The sequence below is a fragment of the Salvelinus namaycush genome, chromosome 15, assembly GCF_016432855.1.
Source record: "Salvelinus namaycush isolate Seneca chromosome 15, SaNama_1.0, whole genome shotgun sequence".
Taxonomy (NCBI): Eukaryota; Metazoa; Chordata; class Actinopteri; order Salmoniformes; family Salmonidae; genus Salvelinus; species Salvelinus namaycush.
The window spans coordinates 393,256-412,081 of NC_052321.1; the positions used below are offsets into that span (position 1 = coordinate 393,256).

Below are 18,826 nucleotides of genomic sequence, written 5' to 3' on the forward strand. Positions count from 1 at the left end.
AAGTGTGTAGTGAAGTATGTAGTGAAATGTGTAGTGAAATGTATAGTGTAGTGTGTAGTGTGAAATGTGTAGTGAAGTGTGAAGTGTGAAATGTGTAGTGAAGTGTGAAGTGAAGTATGTAGTGAAGTGTGTAGTGAAGTGTGTAGTGAAGTATGTAGTGAAGTATGTAGTGAAATGTGTAGTGTGTAGTGAAGTGTGAAGTGAAGTATGTAGTGAAGTGTGTAGTGAAGTATGTAGTGAAGTATGTAGTGAAATGTGTAGTGAAATGTGTAGTGAAATGTGTAGTGTAGTGAAGTGTGAAGTGTGTAGTGAAGTGTGTAGTGTGAAATGTGTAGTAAAGTGTGTAGTGAAGTATGTAGTGAAATGTGTAGTGAAATGTGTAGTGAAATGTGTAGTGAAATGTGTAGTGTAGTGAAGTGGGAAGTGTGTAGTGAAGTGTGTAGTGAAATGTATAGTGTGAAATGTGTAGTGAAATGTATAGTGAAGTGAAGTGTGTAGTGAAGACCATGGAGCAGAAAGGCAGAGGTGACCTTGACTGTTCATTACGGGTGATGGGGAGAGCGGCACACCAGAGAGGTGTGCAGTGTTGTGAACGCCACCGTTATCACTGTCTCTCCCCTCCCTCTCATCTCCTCTTTCCGAGGAGGAGATGGAAACATAACAATGGAGGAAGGATGGGCCAAGGCTGCCATAAGTCAGTTACCTCAACTTTCACCTCACCTCTCCTTCTGTCTCCCCCTCCCCTTTTCCCCTCATTCTCTTCACCCTGGTCTCCATGGATAAAGGACACCCACTTGTCGCAGCGTTCTCTCAGACACACATTCAGACTACTGAGGTGTGTTGCGGCAGGCTTCTTGTCCACCTGCCAAACGAGTGTCCTCCGTGGCCTCTGATTAAATGTCCCTAGCAGCGGCGCTCACAGAGGTAAATCACCTCCGTGCAAACACACCCTCCCGACACATGGACTGACGGACATGGACACGCCCAGACAAATCTCCATTTTAACTGGATAGGACACTGGCACTCTATTCTGCATTATTTCCCTCAGAGCTTTTCCCTGCAGCCCCCAGTTGATTTATGCTGAACGGGTGGGGTTTCCATTGATGCAAATGAATTGCGACACGTTTGATTTGTAAAAAGCCATCTCAGACTAGATTTCAAGACGTGTTTAGTGTAAACTGTTGTTACAAGGAGGGGGCTCGGGGGGGCCGGGGCAGGGGGGGTTGTGAGAATGTGTCATCTCCACAAATAGACGATCTATGGAAAATCAAAACAGACACAAACCATCGTCAACGCTATTTAACAGTGTTTATTTAAAAAAAAAATGATGCTGAATCTGACATTTGGTGGCCGCAGTACAAACATGTTCAACGACACCGTATGGGGCATAAATCATAAGAAACATCTACAAAAACTGACTAAAGCGAAAGCGACATCCCCAAAATAATCAGAGCAAATGGTCTACCACAGTAGGAGTCATACTACCCATAAAACCAAGCAGTCAAAACACGCGAATGGTTCCAACCGGTTTTCCACCACTTTATCCATTGTGAATTTTAGGGGGCTGTGTTTCGTGTAAGCTTAACCTGGCGTGACATTTTGATAAGTGTACATCTGTCGGACAAGGGTAACATTTATCAATATTTTTGCCTGTATTTACCCCCCCAAAATGAAATGTAATTAGCTGCTAATGTGGCTATTATAGCAGAACCACAAATGCCTATAAAATGCTTCACGTCACTCACCGGAGTCGTGCCGATCTGGACGAGACTGCCGAATCAAGGCAAAATTAAGAATCTAATGTTAGCTAAATTGAGTAATTCATAAATTGGCTAAAGTTCTTTTAAATGGACAATTCTGTTAACGGTCTTGGGCAAGTTTTACATTTAAAGTTTTAAATTTAGCAGATGTTATTGCGGGTGTAGCGAAAGGCTAGTGTGCCTAGCACCAACAGAGCAGTAGTATCTAATAAAATCTCATATGTATATACTGTATTCTATTCTACTGTATTTTAGTCAATGCCACTCTGATTTGCCGAAGGGAGGGTGGGGGAGAGCCGTGTAAGCATAGCGGTGATCAAGTGTTTTACCAGAGCGAGTACTACAGTCAATGTGTTGCTATAACTTCGGTAGCGTTTTCCTCAAATTTGCTTTGTTAAAATCCCCAGCTGCAATAAATGCGGCCTCAGGATATGTGGTTTCCAGTTTTCATAAAGTCAAGTGTAGTTCCTTAAGGGCCACCGTAATATCGGCTTAAGGGGGAATATACACGGCTGTGACATTAACCAAAAGACAATTCTCCTGGGAGGTAATACGGTCGGCATTTGATTGTGAGGTAATCTAGGTCGGGTGAACAAAATGACTCGAGTTTCACCATGTTATCACAATCACACCATGAGTAGTTAATGGGCGGCAGGTAGCCTAGTGGTTAAGAGCATTGGGCCAGTAACCGGAAGGTTGCTGGATCGAATCCCCAAGCTGACAAGATAAAAATCTGTCTTTCTGCCCTTGAGCAAGGCAGTTAACCCACTGTTCCCTGGGCACCGTGGATGTTGATTAAGGCAGCCCCCCGCACCCCTCAGTTGGATAACTGACTAGGAATCCCCCTTTCCCTTATGAAAAATAGACCACCGCCCTTCTTCCCAGAAAGTTCTTTATTCCTGTCTCTGCGATGTACTGAGAACCCAGCTGGCCGTATGGAACGGGGACAGTATATCTCGAGAGAGCCATGATTGCGTGAGACAGAGTATGGTACAGTCCCTGATGTCTCTCTGGAAGGAGATCCTCTCCCTGAGCTTGTCTACTTTATTGTCCTGAGACTGAACATTAGCGAGTAATATACTCGAAAGCGGTGGATGGTGTGCACGCCATAGAAGTCCGCTCCGAAGGCCTCTTCTCCGCCGGTGGCATCTTGGAGCAGCCTCTGGAATATGTTCAGTTGCCCAGGGGGGTACGAACAAAGGATCCAATTCAGGAAAGTCGTATTGCTGGTCATAATAATGCTGGTGAGTTACCGCCGCTCTGATATCCAAAAGTTATTTCTGGCTATATGTAATAACACCCCAAAAATATGTGGGCTAATAATGTCCGAAATAACACACACACAAAAACGAAATACTGCAAAGTTGCTTAGGATATAGAAGCAGAGCTGCCATGTCTGTCGGAACCATCTTTGAGGTAGAACTACTGTCATGTTATTCTGTAGTCTATTGTACTGGCCTGTATGTCAGGTGAGTAGTATTGGTTGGTACTGTATGAGGCGTTAGGTTTCTCTCCATCTGTAGTCTATTGTACTGGCCTGTATGTCAGGTGAGTAGTATTGGTTGGTACTGTATGAGGCGTTAGGTTTCTCTCCATCTGTAGTCTATTGTACTGGCCTGTATGTCGGGTGAGTAGTATTGGTTGGTACTGGATGAGGCGTTAGGTTTCTCTCCATCTGTAGTCTATTGTACTGGCCTGTATGTCAGGTGAGTAGTATTGGTTGGTACTGGATGAGGCGTTAGGTGTCTCTCCATCTGTAGTCTATTGTACTGGCCTGTATGTCGGGTGAGTAGTATTGGTTGGTACTGTATGAGGCGTTAGGTTTCTCTCCATCTGTAGTCTATTGTACTGGCCTGTATGTCGGGTGAGTAGTATTGGTTGGTACTGTATGAGGCGTTAGGTTTCTCTCCATCTGTAGTCTATTGTACTGGCCTGTATGTCGGGTGAGTAGTATTGGTTGGTACTGGATGAGACGTTAGGTTTCTCTCCATCTGTAGTCTATTGTACTGGCCTGTATGTCGGGTGAGTAGTATTGGTTGGTACTGTATGAGGCGTTAGGTTTCTCTCCATCTGTAGTCTATTGTACTGGCCTGTATGTCAGGTGAGTAGTATTGGTTGGTACTGTATGAGGCGTTAGGTTTCTCTCCATCTGTAGTCTATTGTACTGGCCTGTATGTCGGGTGAGTAGTATTGGTTGGTACTGGATGAGGCGTTAGGTTTCTCTCCATCTGTAGTCTATTGTACTGGCCTGTATGTCGGGTGAGTAGTATTGGTTGGTACTGGATGAGACGTTAGGTGTCTCTCCATCTGTAGTCTATTGTACTGGCCTGTATGTCGGGTGAGTAGTATTGGTTGGTACTGGATGAGACGTTAGGTGTCTCTCCATCTGTAGTCTATTGTACTGGCCTGTATGTCGGGTGAGTAGTATTGGTTGGTACTGTATGAGGCGTTAGGTTTCTCTCCATCTGTAGTCTATTGTACTGGCCTGTATGTCAGGTGAGTAGTATTGGTTGGTACTGTATGAGGCGTTAGGTTTCTCTCCATCTGTAGTCTATTGTACTGGCCTGTATGTCAGGTGAGTAGTATTGGTTGGTACTGTATGAGGCGTTAGGTTTCTCTCCATCTGTAGTCTATTGTACTGGCCTGTATGTCGGGTGAGTAGTATTGGTTGGTACTGTATGAGGCGTTAGGTTTTTCTCCATCTGTAGTCTATTGTACTGGCCTGTATGTCGGGTGAGTAGTATTGGTTGGTACTGTATGAGGCGTTAGGTGTCTCTCCATCTGTAGTCTATTGTACTGGCCTGTATGTCGGGTGAGTAGTATTGGTTGGTACTGTATGAGGCGTTAGGTGTCTCTCCATCTGTAGTCTATTGTACTGGCCTGTATGTCGGGTGAGTAGTATTGGTTGGTATTGGATGAGACGTTAGGTTTCTCTCCATCTGTAGTCTATTGTACTGGCCTGTATGTCGGGTGAGTAGTATTGGTTGGTACTGTATGAGGCGTTAGGTTTCTCTCCATCTGTAGTCTATTGTACTGGCCTGTATGTCGGGTGAGTAGTATTGGTTGGTACTGTATGAGGCGTTAGGTTTCTCTCCATCTGTAGTCTATTGTACTGGCCTGTATGTCGGGTGAGTAGTATTGGTTGGTACTGGATGAGGCGTTAGGTTTCTCTCCATCTGTAGTCTATTGTACTGGCCTGTATGTCGGGTGAGTAGTATTGGTTGGTACTGGATGAGGCGTTAGGTGTCTCTCCATCTGTAGTCTATTGTACTGGCCTGTAAGGTACAGTCATACGTGTAGTAGTTTGTTGCATCTTATTGTGTCAACATTAAATTAAATCTAAACCAGGCTGTTAACTTCCTACATTTTGTACTTGACCTTCATAGATGCAGACCCGAAGACATTCAAGCAAGCGTCGCACTCTCAAGTGGAGCGTATTTGACCACTAGGTTTTAAGGTTATTACGAGTCCACTGTGGGGCTCAATAGGGAGTAAATAGTAGGTGTCTTCTGCTTCCAAACGCATAAACAAGAGCCCATGCCGATTGCTGATGTATCATTGCGCTTCTGAAGGGGGGGGGGGACGCTGGGAAGTCATTTGAGACGCTCAATTGGAGACATTTTGCTTCAAAAGCCACAGTAATAACCTGCAAATTAAGACTGGGAGAGAACACTCGCTCAGCACGCCGATCAAACAGCTGTTTCCTTGCCGACCGGCTCCGGTTGCTGCCACCGCAGAGACCTAATAAAATGTAAACATCAACACCATGACAACAGCAGCACCCCTGGTAGACAAAAGTAAAGTTAGGGATGGACACACCAGACAGCACGTTCTAGTGGGGTAGGAGACGGGACCGATAGGCTTATTTGAAGACAATAATAAACATCAGACATCCTAGAATCACATTGTGGTGGCAGGTGTATGACAACAGTCTTGTTTTGAATCATTCAATCACAACTGATGCTGGATGGAATCAAGAACTAGTCATTCAACTCATTAATACCAACAAATCAAGACACTTCTATGCATCAATGAATACACATCCAAAGCACGCTTAGGCAACACACACACACACCGTGCTGGACATCATGGCAACCAGAGGACATATAGGGGAGACAAACGTCTCCTTCAAAAAGAGCCCTTTCCAGTTGGCCTTGTTTTCCAGACCAGTTGCTCAACCGCCTACATCCAACAGGTTGTCCTATTGGGCTGTCCAGGGGTGTTGGGGGCATCACATGGTGTTAGTAAACAAGGAAGGAAGTAACTGTGTTTGAAGGTCATAGAAAGAGATGACAGGGCGAGGTGTCTCCAGAGTGAAGCGTTTCCAGGGCGAGGCGTGTCCAGAGTGAAGCGTCTCCAGGGCGAGGCGTCTCCGGGACGAGGCGTCTCCAGAGTTAAGCGTTTCCAGGGCGAGGCGTCTCCAGAGCGAAGCGTTTCCAGGGCGAGGCGTCTCCAGAGTGAAGCGTTTCCAGGGCGAGGCGTGTCCAGAGTGAAGCGTTTCCAGGGCGAGGCGTGTCCAGGGTGAGGCGTTTCCAGGGCGAGGTGTGTCCAGATTGAGGCGTTTCCAGGGCGAGGTGTGTCCAGATTGAAGCGTTTCCAGGGCGAGGTGTGCCCAGATTGAAGCTTTTCCAGGGCGAGGTGTGCCCAGGGTGAAGCGTTTCCAGGGCGAGGTGTGTCCAGAGTGAAGCGTTTCCAGGGCGAGGTGTGTCCAGAGTGAAGCGTTTCCAGGGCGAGGTGTGTCCAGAGTGAAGCGTTTCCAGGGCGAGGTGTGTCCAGAGTGAAGCGTTTCCAGGGCGAGGTGTGTCCAGAGTGAAGCGTTTCCAGGGCGAGGTGTGTCCAGAGTGAAGCGTTTCCAGGGCGAGGTGTGTCCAGAGTGAAGCGTTTCCAGGGCGAGGTGTGTCCAGAGTGAAGCGTTTCCAGGGCGAGGTGTGTCCAGAGTGAAGCGTTTCCAGGGCGAGGTGTGTCCAGAGTGAAGCGTTTCCAGGGCGAGGTGTCTCCAGAGTGAAGCGTTTCCAGGACGAGGTGTGTCCAGAGTGAAGCGTTTCCAGGGCGAGGTGTGTCCAGAGTGAAGCGTTTCCAGGACGAGGTGTGTCCAGAGTGAAGCGTTTCCAGGGCGAGGTGTCTCCAGAGTGAAGCGTTTCCAGGGCGAGGTGTCTCCAGAGTGAAGCGTTTCCAGGGCGAGGTGTGTCCAGAGTGAAGCGTTTCCAGGGCGAGGTGTGTCCAGAGTGAAGCGTTTCCAGGGCGAGGTGTGTCCAGAGTGAAGCGTTTCCAGGGCGAGGTGTGTCCAGAGTGAAGCGTTTCCAGGGCGAGGTGTGTCCAGAGTGAAGCGTTTCCAGGGCGAGGTGTGTCCAGAGTGAAGCGTTTCCAGGGCGAGGTGTGTCCAGAGTGAAGCGTTTCCAGGGCGAGGTGTGTCCAGAGTGAAGCGTTTCCAGGGCGAGGTGTGTCCAGAGTGAAGCGTTTCCAGGGCGAGGTGTGTCCAGAGTGAAGCGTTTCCAGGGCGAGGTGTGTCCAGAGTGAAGCGTTTCCAGGGCGAGGTGTGTCCAGAGTGAAGCGTTTCCAGGGCGAGGTGTCTCCAGAGTGAAGCGTTTCCAGGGCGAGGTGTGTCCAGAGTGAAGCGTTTCCAGGGCGAGGTGTGTCCAGAGTGAAGCGTTTCCAGGACGAGGTGTGTCCAGAGTGAAGCGTTTCCAGGGCGAGGTGTGTCCAGAGTGAAGCGTTTCCAGGGCGAGGTGTCTCCAGAGTGAAGCGTTTCCAGGGCGAGGTGTCTCCAGAGTGAAGCGTTTCCAGGGCGAGGTGTGTCCAGAGTGAGGTGTATCAGATGGACCGTCACCCACCCTGTCCTCACCTGCAGTCGCCTCTGAGTGACATGATGCCGCACTTCCGAAGTTTCCACACCGATGACATCATCAAACGACTACCTCGCCACACACACACACACACACACACACACACACACACTCGACTGAGCTCTCTCACCTCAGCGTGCATGTCCTACGGTAAGAGAATTAGAACACGGACGTCTTGGCAGGACAAGTTATTTTGGTGTAATTGACATGCTGCACTGCAGCAGAGGACCAAGACAATCTAATTACTTAGTACTGGGAGGAGGAAACTGAGAAAGAGAGGAGGAATATGAAAGAGTGGATGGAAAATGGTGAGAAGGAGTCTGCCACTCCTTAGACAAAAGCGGACAGGTGTGGGAACTGGGGGAGATGTGAAAATGGGGAACGTGAGAAGGGGAGGGGGTAGGGGCCTCATAAAGACATCTTCAGTGGCAGCAGCTGTGTCCGGTGCCAACAACTCAATAGGTTGACATGGAAAGCAGAACCCTCCTCTTGGGAGTTTGGAGCAGTCTAGAAACGCTAGGCTAGACCGTGCAGTCTAGAAACGCTAGGCTAGACCGTGCAGTCTAGAAACGCTAGGCTAGACCGTGCAGTCTAGAAACGCTAGGCTAGACCGTGCAGTCTAGAAACGCTAGGCTAGACCGTGCAGTCTAGAAACGCTAGGCTAGACCGTGCAGTCTAGAAACGCTAGGCTAGACCGTGCAGTCTAGAAACGCTAGGCTAGACCGGGCATGCCAAATGGCATCCTATTCCCTATACAGTGCACTAATATAAAAGGAAAAAGAGTGTAATTTGAGACGTAGATGCAGAGTACGTATCCGGCCTTGAGTCCGACACGGGGTAGAATGTGAGAAATGGTCCTATGGTTTCTCTCGACTCACCCGGCTCCAGGATAGATTTTGACTCTTCAAACATACCAAAGTCGCTATATGCGATCCCTGACTCTGCTTCTGGTACGCAAGCTGTTTTAATTAGTTCCCCGCATCCAGTGCAGGCGGGAGGGATTGTTAATTGCGCTACCGAACTGCCCCTAATCAAAACGAAACAAAACGGCCTAAACCCAGCCGTCAGAAAACACAGAAAATTTAACTTTTTTCAATGTGTCAATCACTCTCGAGTCATCTGGGACCCACGAGCTAAGCCCAAGGGACTACTAGGGGGGCACTTGAACATTCGTAGTGTCATTCCAAAAAGTGATCAAATTCAACATCTACTCACAGACTCCAACCTTGACTTTCTCTGCCTCTCAGAGACATGGCTCCATAAAAACTCTCCATCTGCTGCTTTGATTGTGCCTGGCTACAATGTTTTCAGGAGAGACAGGACTGAAGGAAGAGGAGGGGGTGTGATGATTTACATTAAAGAACATATCCGATGTAAACAAATTGAGTGGTCATGTGATAATGAACTAGAATGTATTGGCCTGAACATTACACTGTCTCCCCAAATGTCTTTTACCCTCATTGGAATGTATAGGCCACCTTCCACCAAAAGTGTGTTTTTTGATCAGTTTAATAACATGCTTAGGGAATGTGATTTTGGGAAAGAGGTCATCTTAATGGGAGATTTTAACATTAATTATGAAGACAAGTGTTGTAGGAAAACCCTCAAACGGATCACTAATGCCTTTGACCTTACACAGCTAGTTAAAGGGCCAACCAGGGTGACTTGTTGCTCTAAAACACAGATTGATTTGGTGTTCAGTAATAAACCAGAGAGAGTGACTAAATCATTCAATATGGTTACTGGGCTATCTGATCATAATCTGACACTTATAGCCAGAAAGCTGTCTAAGAGCAGGTTTAACCTCTCTACTGTTAGAAAGCCTGATCAACTAAGAATACCTAAGAGTGAATTAAGCTATTTTGAAAACGCAATTAAGGGAATTAACTGGAATGATCTCTTGTCCTATGCAGACGTGGAAGCTGATAGTCAAGTTTTTCTATCCACAATCCAGACTACATTAAATGGTTTCCTAAAGAAAATCAAATCCAAACCTGGCCAAAAGAGCACTCTTCCTTGGCTAAATGGAGAAATCTGGAAATTGATGAAAGAACGAGATTATTATCTAAAAATAGCCCTAAGATCCAAATTAGAGCATGACAGACGTAGGTTTACCATGTTGAGAAATAAGGTGATGAAAGAAATCAGACAGGCCAAGGCAAACTTTTTTATTAACATAATTGGTGAAGCAAAGGGAAATTCTAAACTGATCTGGGAGAATCTAAAAAAGTTAACAGGGAAAGACCATAGTAACACTGCAAAAAGACTAGAAATCTTGGTGAATAACAATCTAACACAGGATGCAGTCGAAATAGCAATAGCCTTCAATTCCTACTTTATTGACTCTGTCAGGGTACTGACACAGAACCCCTCCACTGGTTTCTTGGGCTCAGTGCTAGTAAATGATGCTCAACCTGTCTTCATCATAAGGGAGGTTTCTGAGTCAAAGGTGGACAAGGTGATTAGCTCACTAAAGAACTCTAAAGCCAAAGATGTGTTTGGGATGGACTCTACCTTTCTTAAAAACTACAAAGAGTCACTCATTGGCCCCATTACTAAGGTCACCAACACATCTATTGGTCTCGGGGTGTTTCCAAGGGTATGGAAGTCGGCCATAATAACGGCCATCTTTAAATCAGGCGACCCTACTGACGTGAGTAACTACAGGCCCATTAGTATACTACCTGTGGTGTCAAAGGTTGTTGAAAAGTGTGTAGCAGAACAACTGATTGCCCACCTCAACAACAGCCCCTTCACATTACATTCCATGCAGTTTGGCTTCAGAGCGAAACACTCCACAGAAACGGCCAACTGCTTTCTTCTGGAAAATGTGAAGTCCAAGATGGACAAAGGGGGCGTTGTTGGGGCTGTGTTTCTGGACCTAAGGAAGGCTTTTGATACTGTTAACCATGAGATTCTCATCACAAAATTGTCCAAGTTCAACTTTTCCCCCGATGCCTTGAGATGGATGAAATCATACCTTGAAGGCAGAACTCAGTGTGTCAGAGTGAGCAATGAGCTGTCGCCCACTCTTAGCTATGATGTGGGTGTGCCCCAAGGGTCAATACTGGGGCCCCTCCTGTTCAGCCTGTACATTAATGATCTGCCTTCTGTCTGTACTGGGTCTGAAGTTCAAATGTATGCAGATGATACAGTGATATATGTGCATGCAAAGAGCAAACAACAAGCTGCACAAGAACTCACTACTGTAATGGTCCAGGTTACAAAGTGGCTCAGTGACTCGTGTTTGCATCTCAATGTGAAAAAAACTGTTTGCATGTTCTTCACAAAGAGGGCAACAGATGCTACTGAGCCAGATGTCTATGTGTCAGGGGAGAAGCTCCAGGTGGTATCTGATTTTAAGTACCTTGGCATCATACTTGATTCCAACCTCTCTTTTAAAAAGCATGTGAAAAAGGTAATTCAAATAACCAAATTCAACCTAGCTAATTTCCGATTTATACGAAATTGTTTGACTACAGAAGTAGCAAAACTGTACTTCAAATCTATGATACTCCCCCACTTAACATACTGCTTGACTAGTTGGGCCCAAGCTTGCTGTACAACAGTAAGACCTATTCAGTCTGTCTACAAACAGGCTCTCAAAGTGCTTGATAGGAAGCCCAATAGCCATCATCACTGTCACATCCTCAGAAAGCATGAGCTCCTGAGTTGGGAAAATCTTGTGCAATACACCGATGCATGTCTTGTATTCAAGATCCTAAATGGCTTGGCTCCCCCTCCACTCAGTATTTTTGTTAAACAGAAAACCCAAACATATGGCAGCAGATCCACAAGGTCTGCCATGAGAGGTGACTGTGTAGTTCCCCTAAGGAAAAGCACCTTTAGTAAATCCGCTTTCTCTGTGAGAGCTTCCCATGTCTGGAATACACTGCCATCAGACACACATAACTGCACCACATATCACACTTTCACAAAATGCTTGAAGACATGGCTAAAGGTCAATCAGATTTGTGAACATGGTCCCTAGCTGTGTGTTGCCGCTTTCCATGTCTGTTGTCTGTAACTTGTGAGGTGTGGAAACACTTTGTTGCTTTTATGAATTTTGTCTTGCTGCTTTTTGTTCTATGTTGCTCTGTCTGTATGCTACGTCTTGCTTGTCCTATGTTGCTATGTCTGTATGCTATGTCTTGTTCTATGTTGCTATTGTCTATATTGTAATTGTTTTTAATAACCTGCCCAGGGACTGCGGTTGAAAATTAGCCGGCTGGCTAAAACCGGCACTTTTACTGAAACGTTGATTAATGTGCACTGTCCCTGTAAAAATAAACTCAAACTCAAATCACCCGGAAAGGTGAACGGGAGGAGAAAATTCCCTCTGCTAATAATTATCTTTACAGTATCCTCGGAACAGCACGGAAACAGCTGGGATTTCTCAATGGTGACTGATTATTTTATCTCGCTTTCTCGGGTACAAGAAAATATTTAGGCAGAGAAGGGAGAGCTCATCTGGCCTAAAAGAGAACATTAGACCCCCTTTGCTAGGCCCTTGCATCACAGAACACAACCCAGCTTCATCCCACTTCTCTCTAAGCTAACAGCTAGGCTAATGCTAGGTTAACTAAATAAAAATGCTAACATATGCAGCTATGAAATCTCTATGAAACATTAGCAAAACAATGAATATCTCACAACAGGAAAGCTAAGGGGTTGCCATGACAGCTATACTCATTAGGCTTACACAATATTTATGCTGCCGTTTGAGGTCAGAGTGACTCAGGCTGTGCTCTTCTGTTGACTACAGTTGGCATAGTTTTCCAGACATACAAGGCCGCCTAATAAGAGAGTGACTCTAACCTAACGCAGCAACTCCATTACAGCGGAGACAAATCTCATGTTGGTCTAGTCTTCCTCTGGTTTCAATCAGGTTTTCTATAAACAGCCTCAACGATTTAACCTTTTTTTACATTTATATTAAGTTACTGCCTTAATGACCTGACCGGTGTTGCATATGAGAGAGAGAGAAAGAGTGCAAGAGAGAGCACGAGAAAGAAAGAGAAAGAGGGGGAAAGAGAGGGAAAACATTGGACTTTAGAGGTCAGCTGAGGATGCCTGGCCGTGTTTTTAAAGCACGTCCCACCATTCCAGACGGGTCTCCGGTGCGAACGGGAAAGCTGTCATTCAGCCTCCCCACGTCAACTAGCTTAGGGGATGCCCCTCCCCTCCCTCACCAGATATACATCTGGATATATATCTTGTGAATTTAACTCAGTATCAAATTAAACTTAATTTGTCACATGCGCTTACTTACAAGCCCTTAACTCTTCTTGATCTGCACTGTTGGTTAAGAAAATATTTACCAAATAAACTAAAGTAAAAATAATAAAAAGTAACACAGTAACATAAGAACAAGGCTATATACAGGGGGTACCGGTACCGAGTCAGTGTGCGGGGGTACAGGTTAGAGGTCATTTGTACATGTAGGTAGGGGTGAAGTGACTATGCATAGATAATAAACAGCGAGTAGCAGCAGTGTACAAAACAAATGGAGGGGGTCAATGTAAATAGTCCGGTGGCCATTTTGATTAATTGTTCAGCAGTCTTCTGGCTTGGGGATCATGGCTGAGGTTGAGTTGGACTGGGCTGGTGGGAACTGGTGCCCTTCCCACCCACCCGGCAAAACTCCCCAAACACCTCACACTGTGTACACATATTCTCCTTCATCAATACCATGGCCCCAACCCCCAAAGCAAACACTCCATCCTATAACCTCCCCTGACCTATAACCTCCCCTGACCTCTACAGATACAACCCCCAAAGCAAACACTCCATCCTATAACCTCCCCTGACCTATAACCTCCCCTGACCTCTACAGATACAACCCCCAAAGCAAACACTCCATCCTATAACCTCCCCTGACCTCTACAGATAGAATTGACAGCGTCCGTCTGTGCTCCTACCCAGGCCTCTCTGTGTCCTTGCCGTGTACTTATTCTATACAGCTACAACCCTCTCCGTCCAGTCTAGTCCAGTCTCAACTCTGGATGCTTTCACGGGCCATTCAGAGTCGAGTGGTGAGCCTTCTATTTTCTACCTCCCCGTGTATTTTTGGAAAGGTTGTTTTCAACACCGTCCCTCTCCTAACCCCCTCTCCCTTCCCTCTCCTAACCCCCTCTCCCTTCCCTCTCCTAACCCCCTCTCCCTTCCCTCTCCACCTGCTCCTCCGCCCATTTGGGTAACTAAATCGTAAACAGCTGGTAGCGTCCTGTTTTCCTTGTGGAGGCAACTCATTTAGCCGGGTGGCCACAGAGTAGAATTCACCTTCAATGATACCACCACTGGTGGAGCAAATTTGTAGCATTCAATTCAATGCTATTCTGTGTAGTAAAACAGGTTTCAATGCATTTTACGGTAAGGTCTACTACACTTGTTGTATTCAGCACGTCACAAAGTTTGATTTGATTTCTGTGCAGCAAAGCAGGTTTCAATGCAGCGCAGCGAAGCAGGTTTCAATGCTGTGCAGCGCAGCGAAGCAGGTTTCAATGCTGTGCAGCGCAGCGAAGCAGGTTTCAATACTGTGCAGCGCAGCGAAGCAGGTTTCAATGCTGTGCAGCGCAGCGAAGCAGGTTTCAATGCTGTGCAGTGCAGCGAAGCAGGTTTTAATGCTGTGCAGTGCAGTGCAGAAGGTTTTAATGCTGTGCAGTGCAGCGAAGCAGGTTTCAATGCTGTGCAGTGCAGTGCAGCAGGTTAATGCTGTGCAGTGCAGCGAAGCAGGTTTCAATGCTGTGCAGTGAAGCAGGTTTCAATGCTGTGCAGTGCAGTGAAGCAGGTTTCAATGCTGTGCCGTAGGTTTCAATGCTGTGCAGTGAAGCAGGTTTCAATGATGTGAGGTGCAGTGAAGCAGGTTTCAATGCTGTGCAGTGAAGCAGGTTTCAATGTTGTGCAGTGAAGCAGGTTTCAATGCTGTGCAGTGCAGTAGGTTTCAATGTTATTCTGTGTGATAACAATGGATAGTAGGGAGAAAATAGGGACCGAGGGAGAGGGCGTGAGGACTCCTTTGGCCTTCAGTGACAATGTAAGGCTATAAACTACCATTTACCCCCCCCCCTCCTGTCCTCTCCCCTCTGCATGTGGGATACGGAGAGGGGAAGAGAGAGAGGGTGAGCCACCAGAGAAAAGGAGTTCAAGGATAGCTCTCTATAGCTCCTGATTGACTAGGTACATTATGGGCTATTTGTTTGAGCAGGGCCATCAAAGCGCTGACGCCTTGTCATCACAGGCAAGGACAAGGTGAACTTGGTGGTAGAGACAACTGACAGGGTTAAATCTGAATGTAACAAGGAGCCTGTGTGCGCGTGTGTGTGATGTGTGGTATATAAACATCTACACAGATATGTAGTGTGTGTGTGTGTGTGTGTGTGTGTGTGTGTGTGTGTGTGTGTGTGTGTGTGTGTGTGTGTGTGTGTGTGTGTGTGTGAGACATGGCTTACGTCAGGGTGCTCTTTTAGAGGCACAAAGAGCTTCTCCTGCAGATGAATGATTGGCCCCAGGGCCTCGGGTAATTCCAGAGGGTGTTTGTCTACAGGTCCGTTGGCTGTGTCGTTGTACATGTCTTTCCTCACTCTGTTGATCTCTGAAACACACAAGCACAGACAACACACGGTTAGAGGACTGGATGCAGAATTACCCACAAAACAAACACACTTGAAAGGCTATGGAAAAGTCAAGACAACGGCACTGGACACAAAACTAAGCAAATGGTAGGAATCGGAGTGACATGGCACACAGATGGGTAGAAATGGTAGGATCAACTGTAAGCTTCCCCAAACTTGAAACTCATGAACTGCCTATGGTCTTTATCATAACACCCATTAACAGAATTTTTAAGTGTGCAAACAGGTCATGTGGGATTTATTTTTATTTTTTTTATAATAAAAATGCCCGTCCAACTGATTCATTCTGGCCACAGCCGTGCGTTGAGGTGGTCAATGGTGGCTAGTCTAGTTAAATAGTGTGTTGGGGGCAGCAGCAGACAGAGGGCGCATAGGACAGAGGGAGCGAGCTAATCGTTCAGGGGGAGATATGCCTTCAGCTCAGATCAGCCTGTCAGATAAAACAGACGAGGCCATGTAGTCAAGGTGATCTCCAGGGGGCATGTTGAGACAAGACGTTCAAATATAACAAAATATATTTTAAAAATAGACCGATAACCTTTTACAGATGCATTCGTACCGGTGTTTAATCCACCAAAAAGGACAGATCCAATATAATTATTTGTCCTGAAGAGGGCGCTCTTTACATGGCTATAAGTCTATCTTGCCTTGGCACTACAGCAAGACTGGACACTGTCTCCCAACGCAACTACACCAGTCGGAGGAGAGAACTACTACTAATCGTTACTACTTCTACGGTGAGCGCCGAGTAGATAGAAGTTTGCCAGCTCAATAGTGCCAAAAATGCAGACTGGCCACATACTGTTTACGTGAAGTGTCACGATAGGTTGTCACGTGTTTATTTTATTTTACCTTTATTTAACTAGGAAAGTCAGTTAAGAAGAAATTCTTATTTTCAACGACGGCCTACCGGGGAACAGTGGGTTAACTGCCTTGTTCAGGGGCAGAACGACAAATTTGTACCTTATCAGTTCAGGGATTCGAACTTGCAACCTTTCGGTTACTAGCCATGGTAGGGTGTCAAGTGTCATGGTAGGGTGTCAAGTGTCATGACAAAGGACGCTATGCCTAAATGTAAAGCAAGCATCATGCTAAGAACATTAAATTCTGTAGTAACTTTAACGTTACCGCCCTTTAGTGAAGCCAGCGAAATCTGGTGTGTTATATTTGCTCTTTGTGAAGGGTATACCTCAAGCTCTGTCATTCAAATGTTTTCAGAGACAGTAATAAAAAACATAGGAAGTTACGAAGTAGCGCTCATAGCTACATTTTGATGTGTGGGTTTCATTGTCAGGGACTGGTCCAAATTCAAGTTTCACCAGACTCATTTCCATGACGAGTGCTAGCTAGCTAGCCAGCTAACTACCCAGCTAGCAATGAGGAATCGGACCAGAAGCGGCCCTCTTCCAGGGGACAGGAACTGATTGAATCGGCCCGGAATCGGGTGTTGGACTCGGCCCGGAATCAAAATGAATGACAGCCCAGAATCGGCCCAGATACATCGGGTCGTTAACGACTACCGGAATTCAGCCAACTTTGACGGAATCTTACCAGAATCCTCCCAGAAGGGGCCCGATGCAAATTTAAATAAATGTATACAAAATTACCAGATTTAGTCATTTCAAATATTACAATTATACATTTTAGGCATACAAATTGTACTCATCCACCAAAGGAAACACTGCACACCTGGTGACTGCATTCACGCCCGCCACAGGAGTCGCTACAGCGCAATGGGACAAGGGAATCGCGGGCCAGCCAAACCCTCCCCTAACTCGGACGACACTGGACTAATTGTCCCGCGCGTCATGGGTCTCCCGGTCGCGAGTACGAGTATCGAACAAGCATCTGTAGCAATGCAGTTTGCACTGCGATTCAGTGTCTTAGACCGCTTTGCCACTCGGGAGGCTCCATCCAAAGTTAATGCTTATCAATTGCCTTGCACAAAGTATAAAAATACTACTTAAAAACAGGACTCTTAAAGAATTATGTAAATGTTAATTGTATTTTTGGATCACGGAAACAATGATAACATATGGAAAAATAAATAATGAAATGTTAATTACATAAAGCAGCCCAAGAGATAACTCTCACCGGAATCGGCACGAGCTCAATCCCCGCATTCTAGCCATAAGTAATACCGCCTAATCAGCCGAGTGCCCCGACTCTCAGCCGGAATGGGCCCAGAACCACTGTGCTAGCTGGGTGAGCGTACTTGACACCACTGAGAATCAGTGCTAATCCAGGATCCTTGGAATGTCCCTACGCTAAACGTTTACGTTAACCATTAAGTGTCAACTTGAATGAGGTAGGGACACAAAGACAGTTCACTGGGGCAACGCTTGGGGCGAGAGGCAGAGCTGTGCCAGCAGCACATTTTGTGATTGATGTTTTTACTTTCAAGTGACAACTAGCAGAATTCAGTGGCTAAAGCCCCTACAAATGGATGAAAACACAGCTAAAAACCAATTCATTGAAAATGTGTCCTGTCGTTTTGCAGCTGGCTAGCATGAGGCAGCTCAGTCTTCAGAGCCTAGGCACATGTTTTCTGGAATCAAAACAGTTTATCCTCCTTTCACTAGAGTAACAGTTTATCCTCCTTTCACTAGAGTAACAGTTTATCCTCCTTTCACTAGAGTAACAGTTTTTCCATCAATTTTTTGGGGGGCAGATATCAGTTTGTGAATATTTCCATTCTAAAATCAGATCCCCAAAATCCCATATCGGTCGGGCTCTATGGACAACCATTGGAAAGCCGCATGACCACTCTTCCCATGTCCGGCCCTGACTGACACACACACACACACACACACACACACATCTCCATTGGGCCCCAACCACCCTTCCTTATTGCCCCAATAAAATGTTGAGGTAAAATCCAAAACAGCACCTTGGTAGGCGGTTTAGCAGAACAGAGGAGAGTTCATTTCAGACCAATGGAGGTGAGGGAGAACCGTCACAACCACTGCTGAGGCTGATTCAGAAAACATTATGTCCTCAGAGGCAATTCATCTTGCAGCAGTCATAAAACATAACATCTAAAAATGTACAATAAATAGCAAAGGAAACAAATAGGCAGGGTACGTGCAGTTTCATAGCGCTTACGCTAAGTGCAATTAGTGCAACATATTGTTAAGTTGCAGAATTGCATTCAGAATAAAAGAGAACACGGCCCTATTTTTGGGGGTCTGTACCTGCGTCCAGAGGGAAGGAGCTGGAATTCAGGGTGGAGTGGATGGGAAGAGTAATCCACTATTTTATTAGCCTTCTGGAGGGCTCTGCCCAGGTAGAGAGATGGAGGGCTCTGCCCAGGTAGAGAGATGGGAGGGCTCTGCCCAGGTAGAGAGATGGGAGGGCTCTGCCCAGGTAGAGAGATGGGAGGGCTCTGCCCAGGTAGAGAGATGGGAGGGCTCTGCCCAGGTAGAGAGATGGGAGGGCTCTGCCCAGGTAGAGAGATGGGAGGGCTCTGCCCAGGTAGAGAGATGGGAGGGCTCTGCCCAGGTAGAGAGATGGGAGGGCTCTGCCCTGCCCAGGTAGAGAGATGGGAGGGCTCTGCCCAGGTAGAGAGATGGGAGGGCTCTGCCCAGGT

General features: G+C 46.4%; 1 protein-coding gene across 4 annotated transcripts in view; it reads right to left on the reverse strand.

The window, feature by feature from the left end:
• LOC120060091 (protein quaking-A) overlaps positions 1 to 18,826 on the reverse strand; it is a 126,690-nt gene that overhangs the window by 70,038 nt on the left and 37,826 nt on the right. For all 4 annotated transcript variants that reach the window (XM_039009156.1, XM_039009153.1, XM_039009154.1 and 1 more), the window contains exon 2: positions 15,055 to 15,197. In XM_039009156.1, the coding sequence (XP_038865084.1) occupies positions 15,055 to 15,197 (143 nt within the window). The remainder of the gene's footprint in view (positions 1 to 15,054; positions 15,198 to 18,826) is intronic.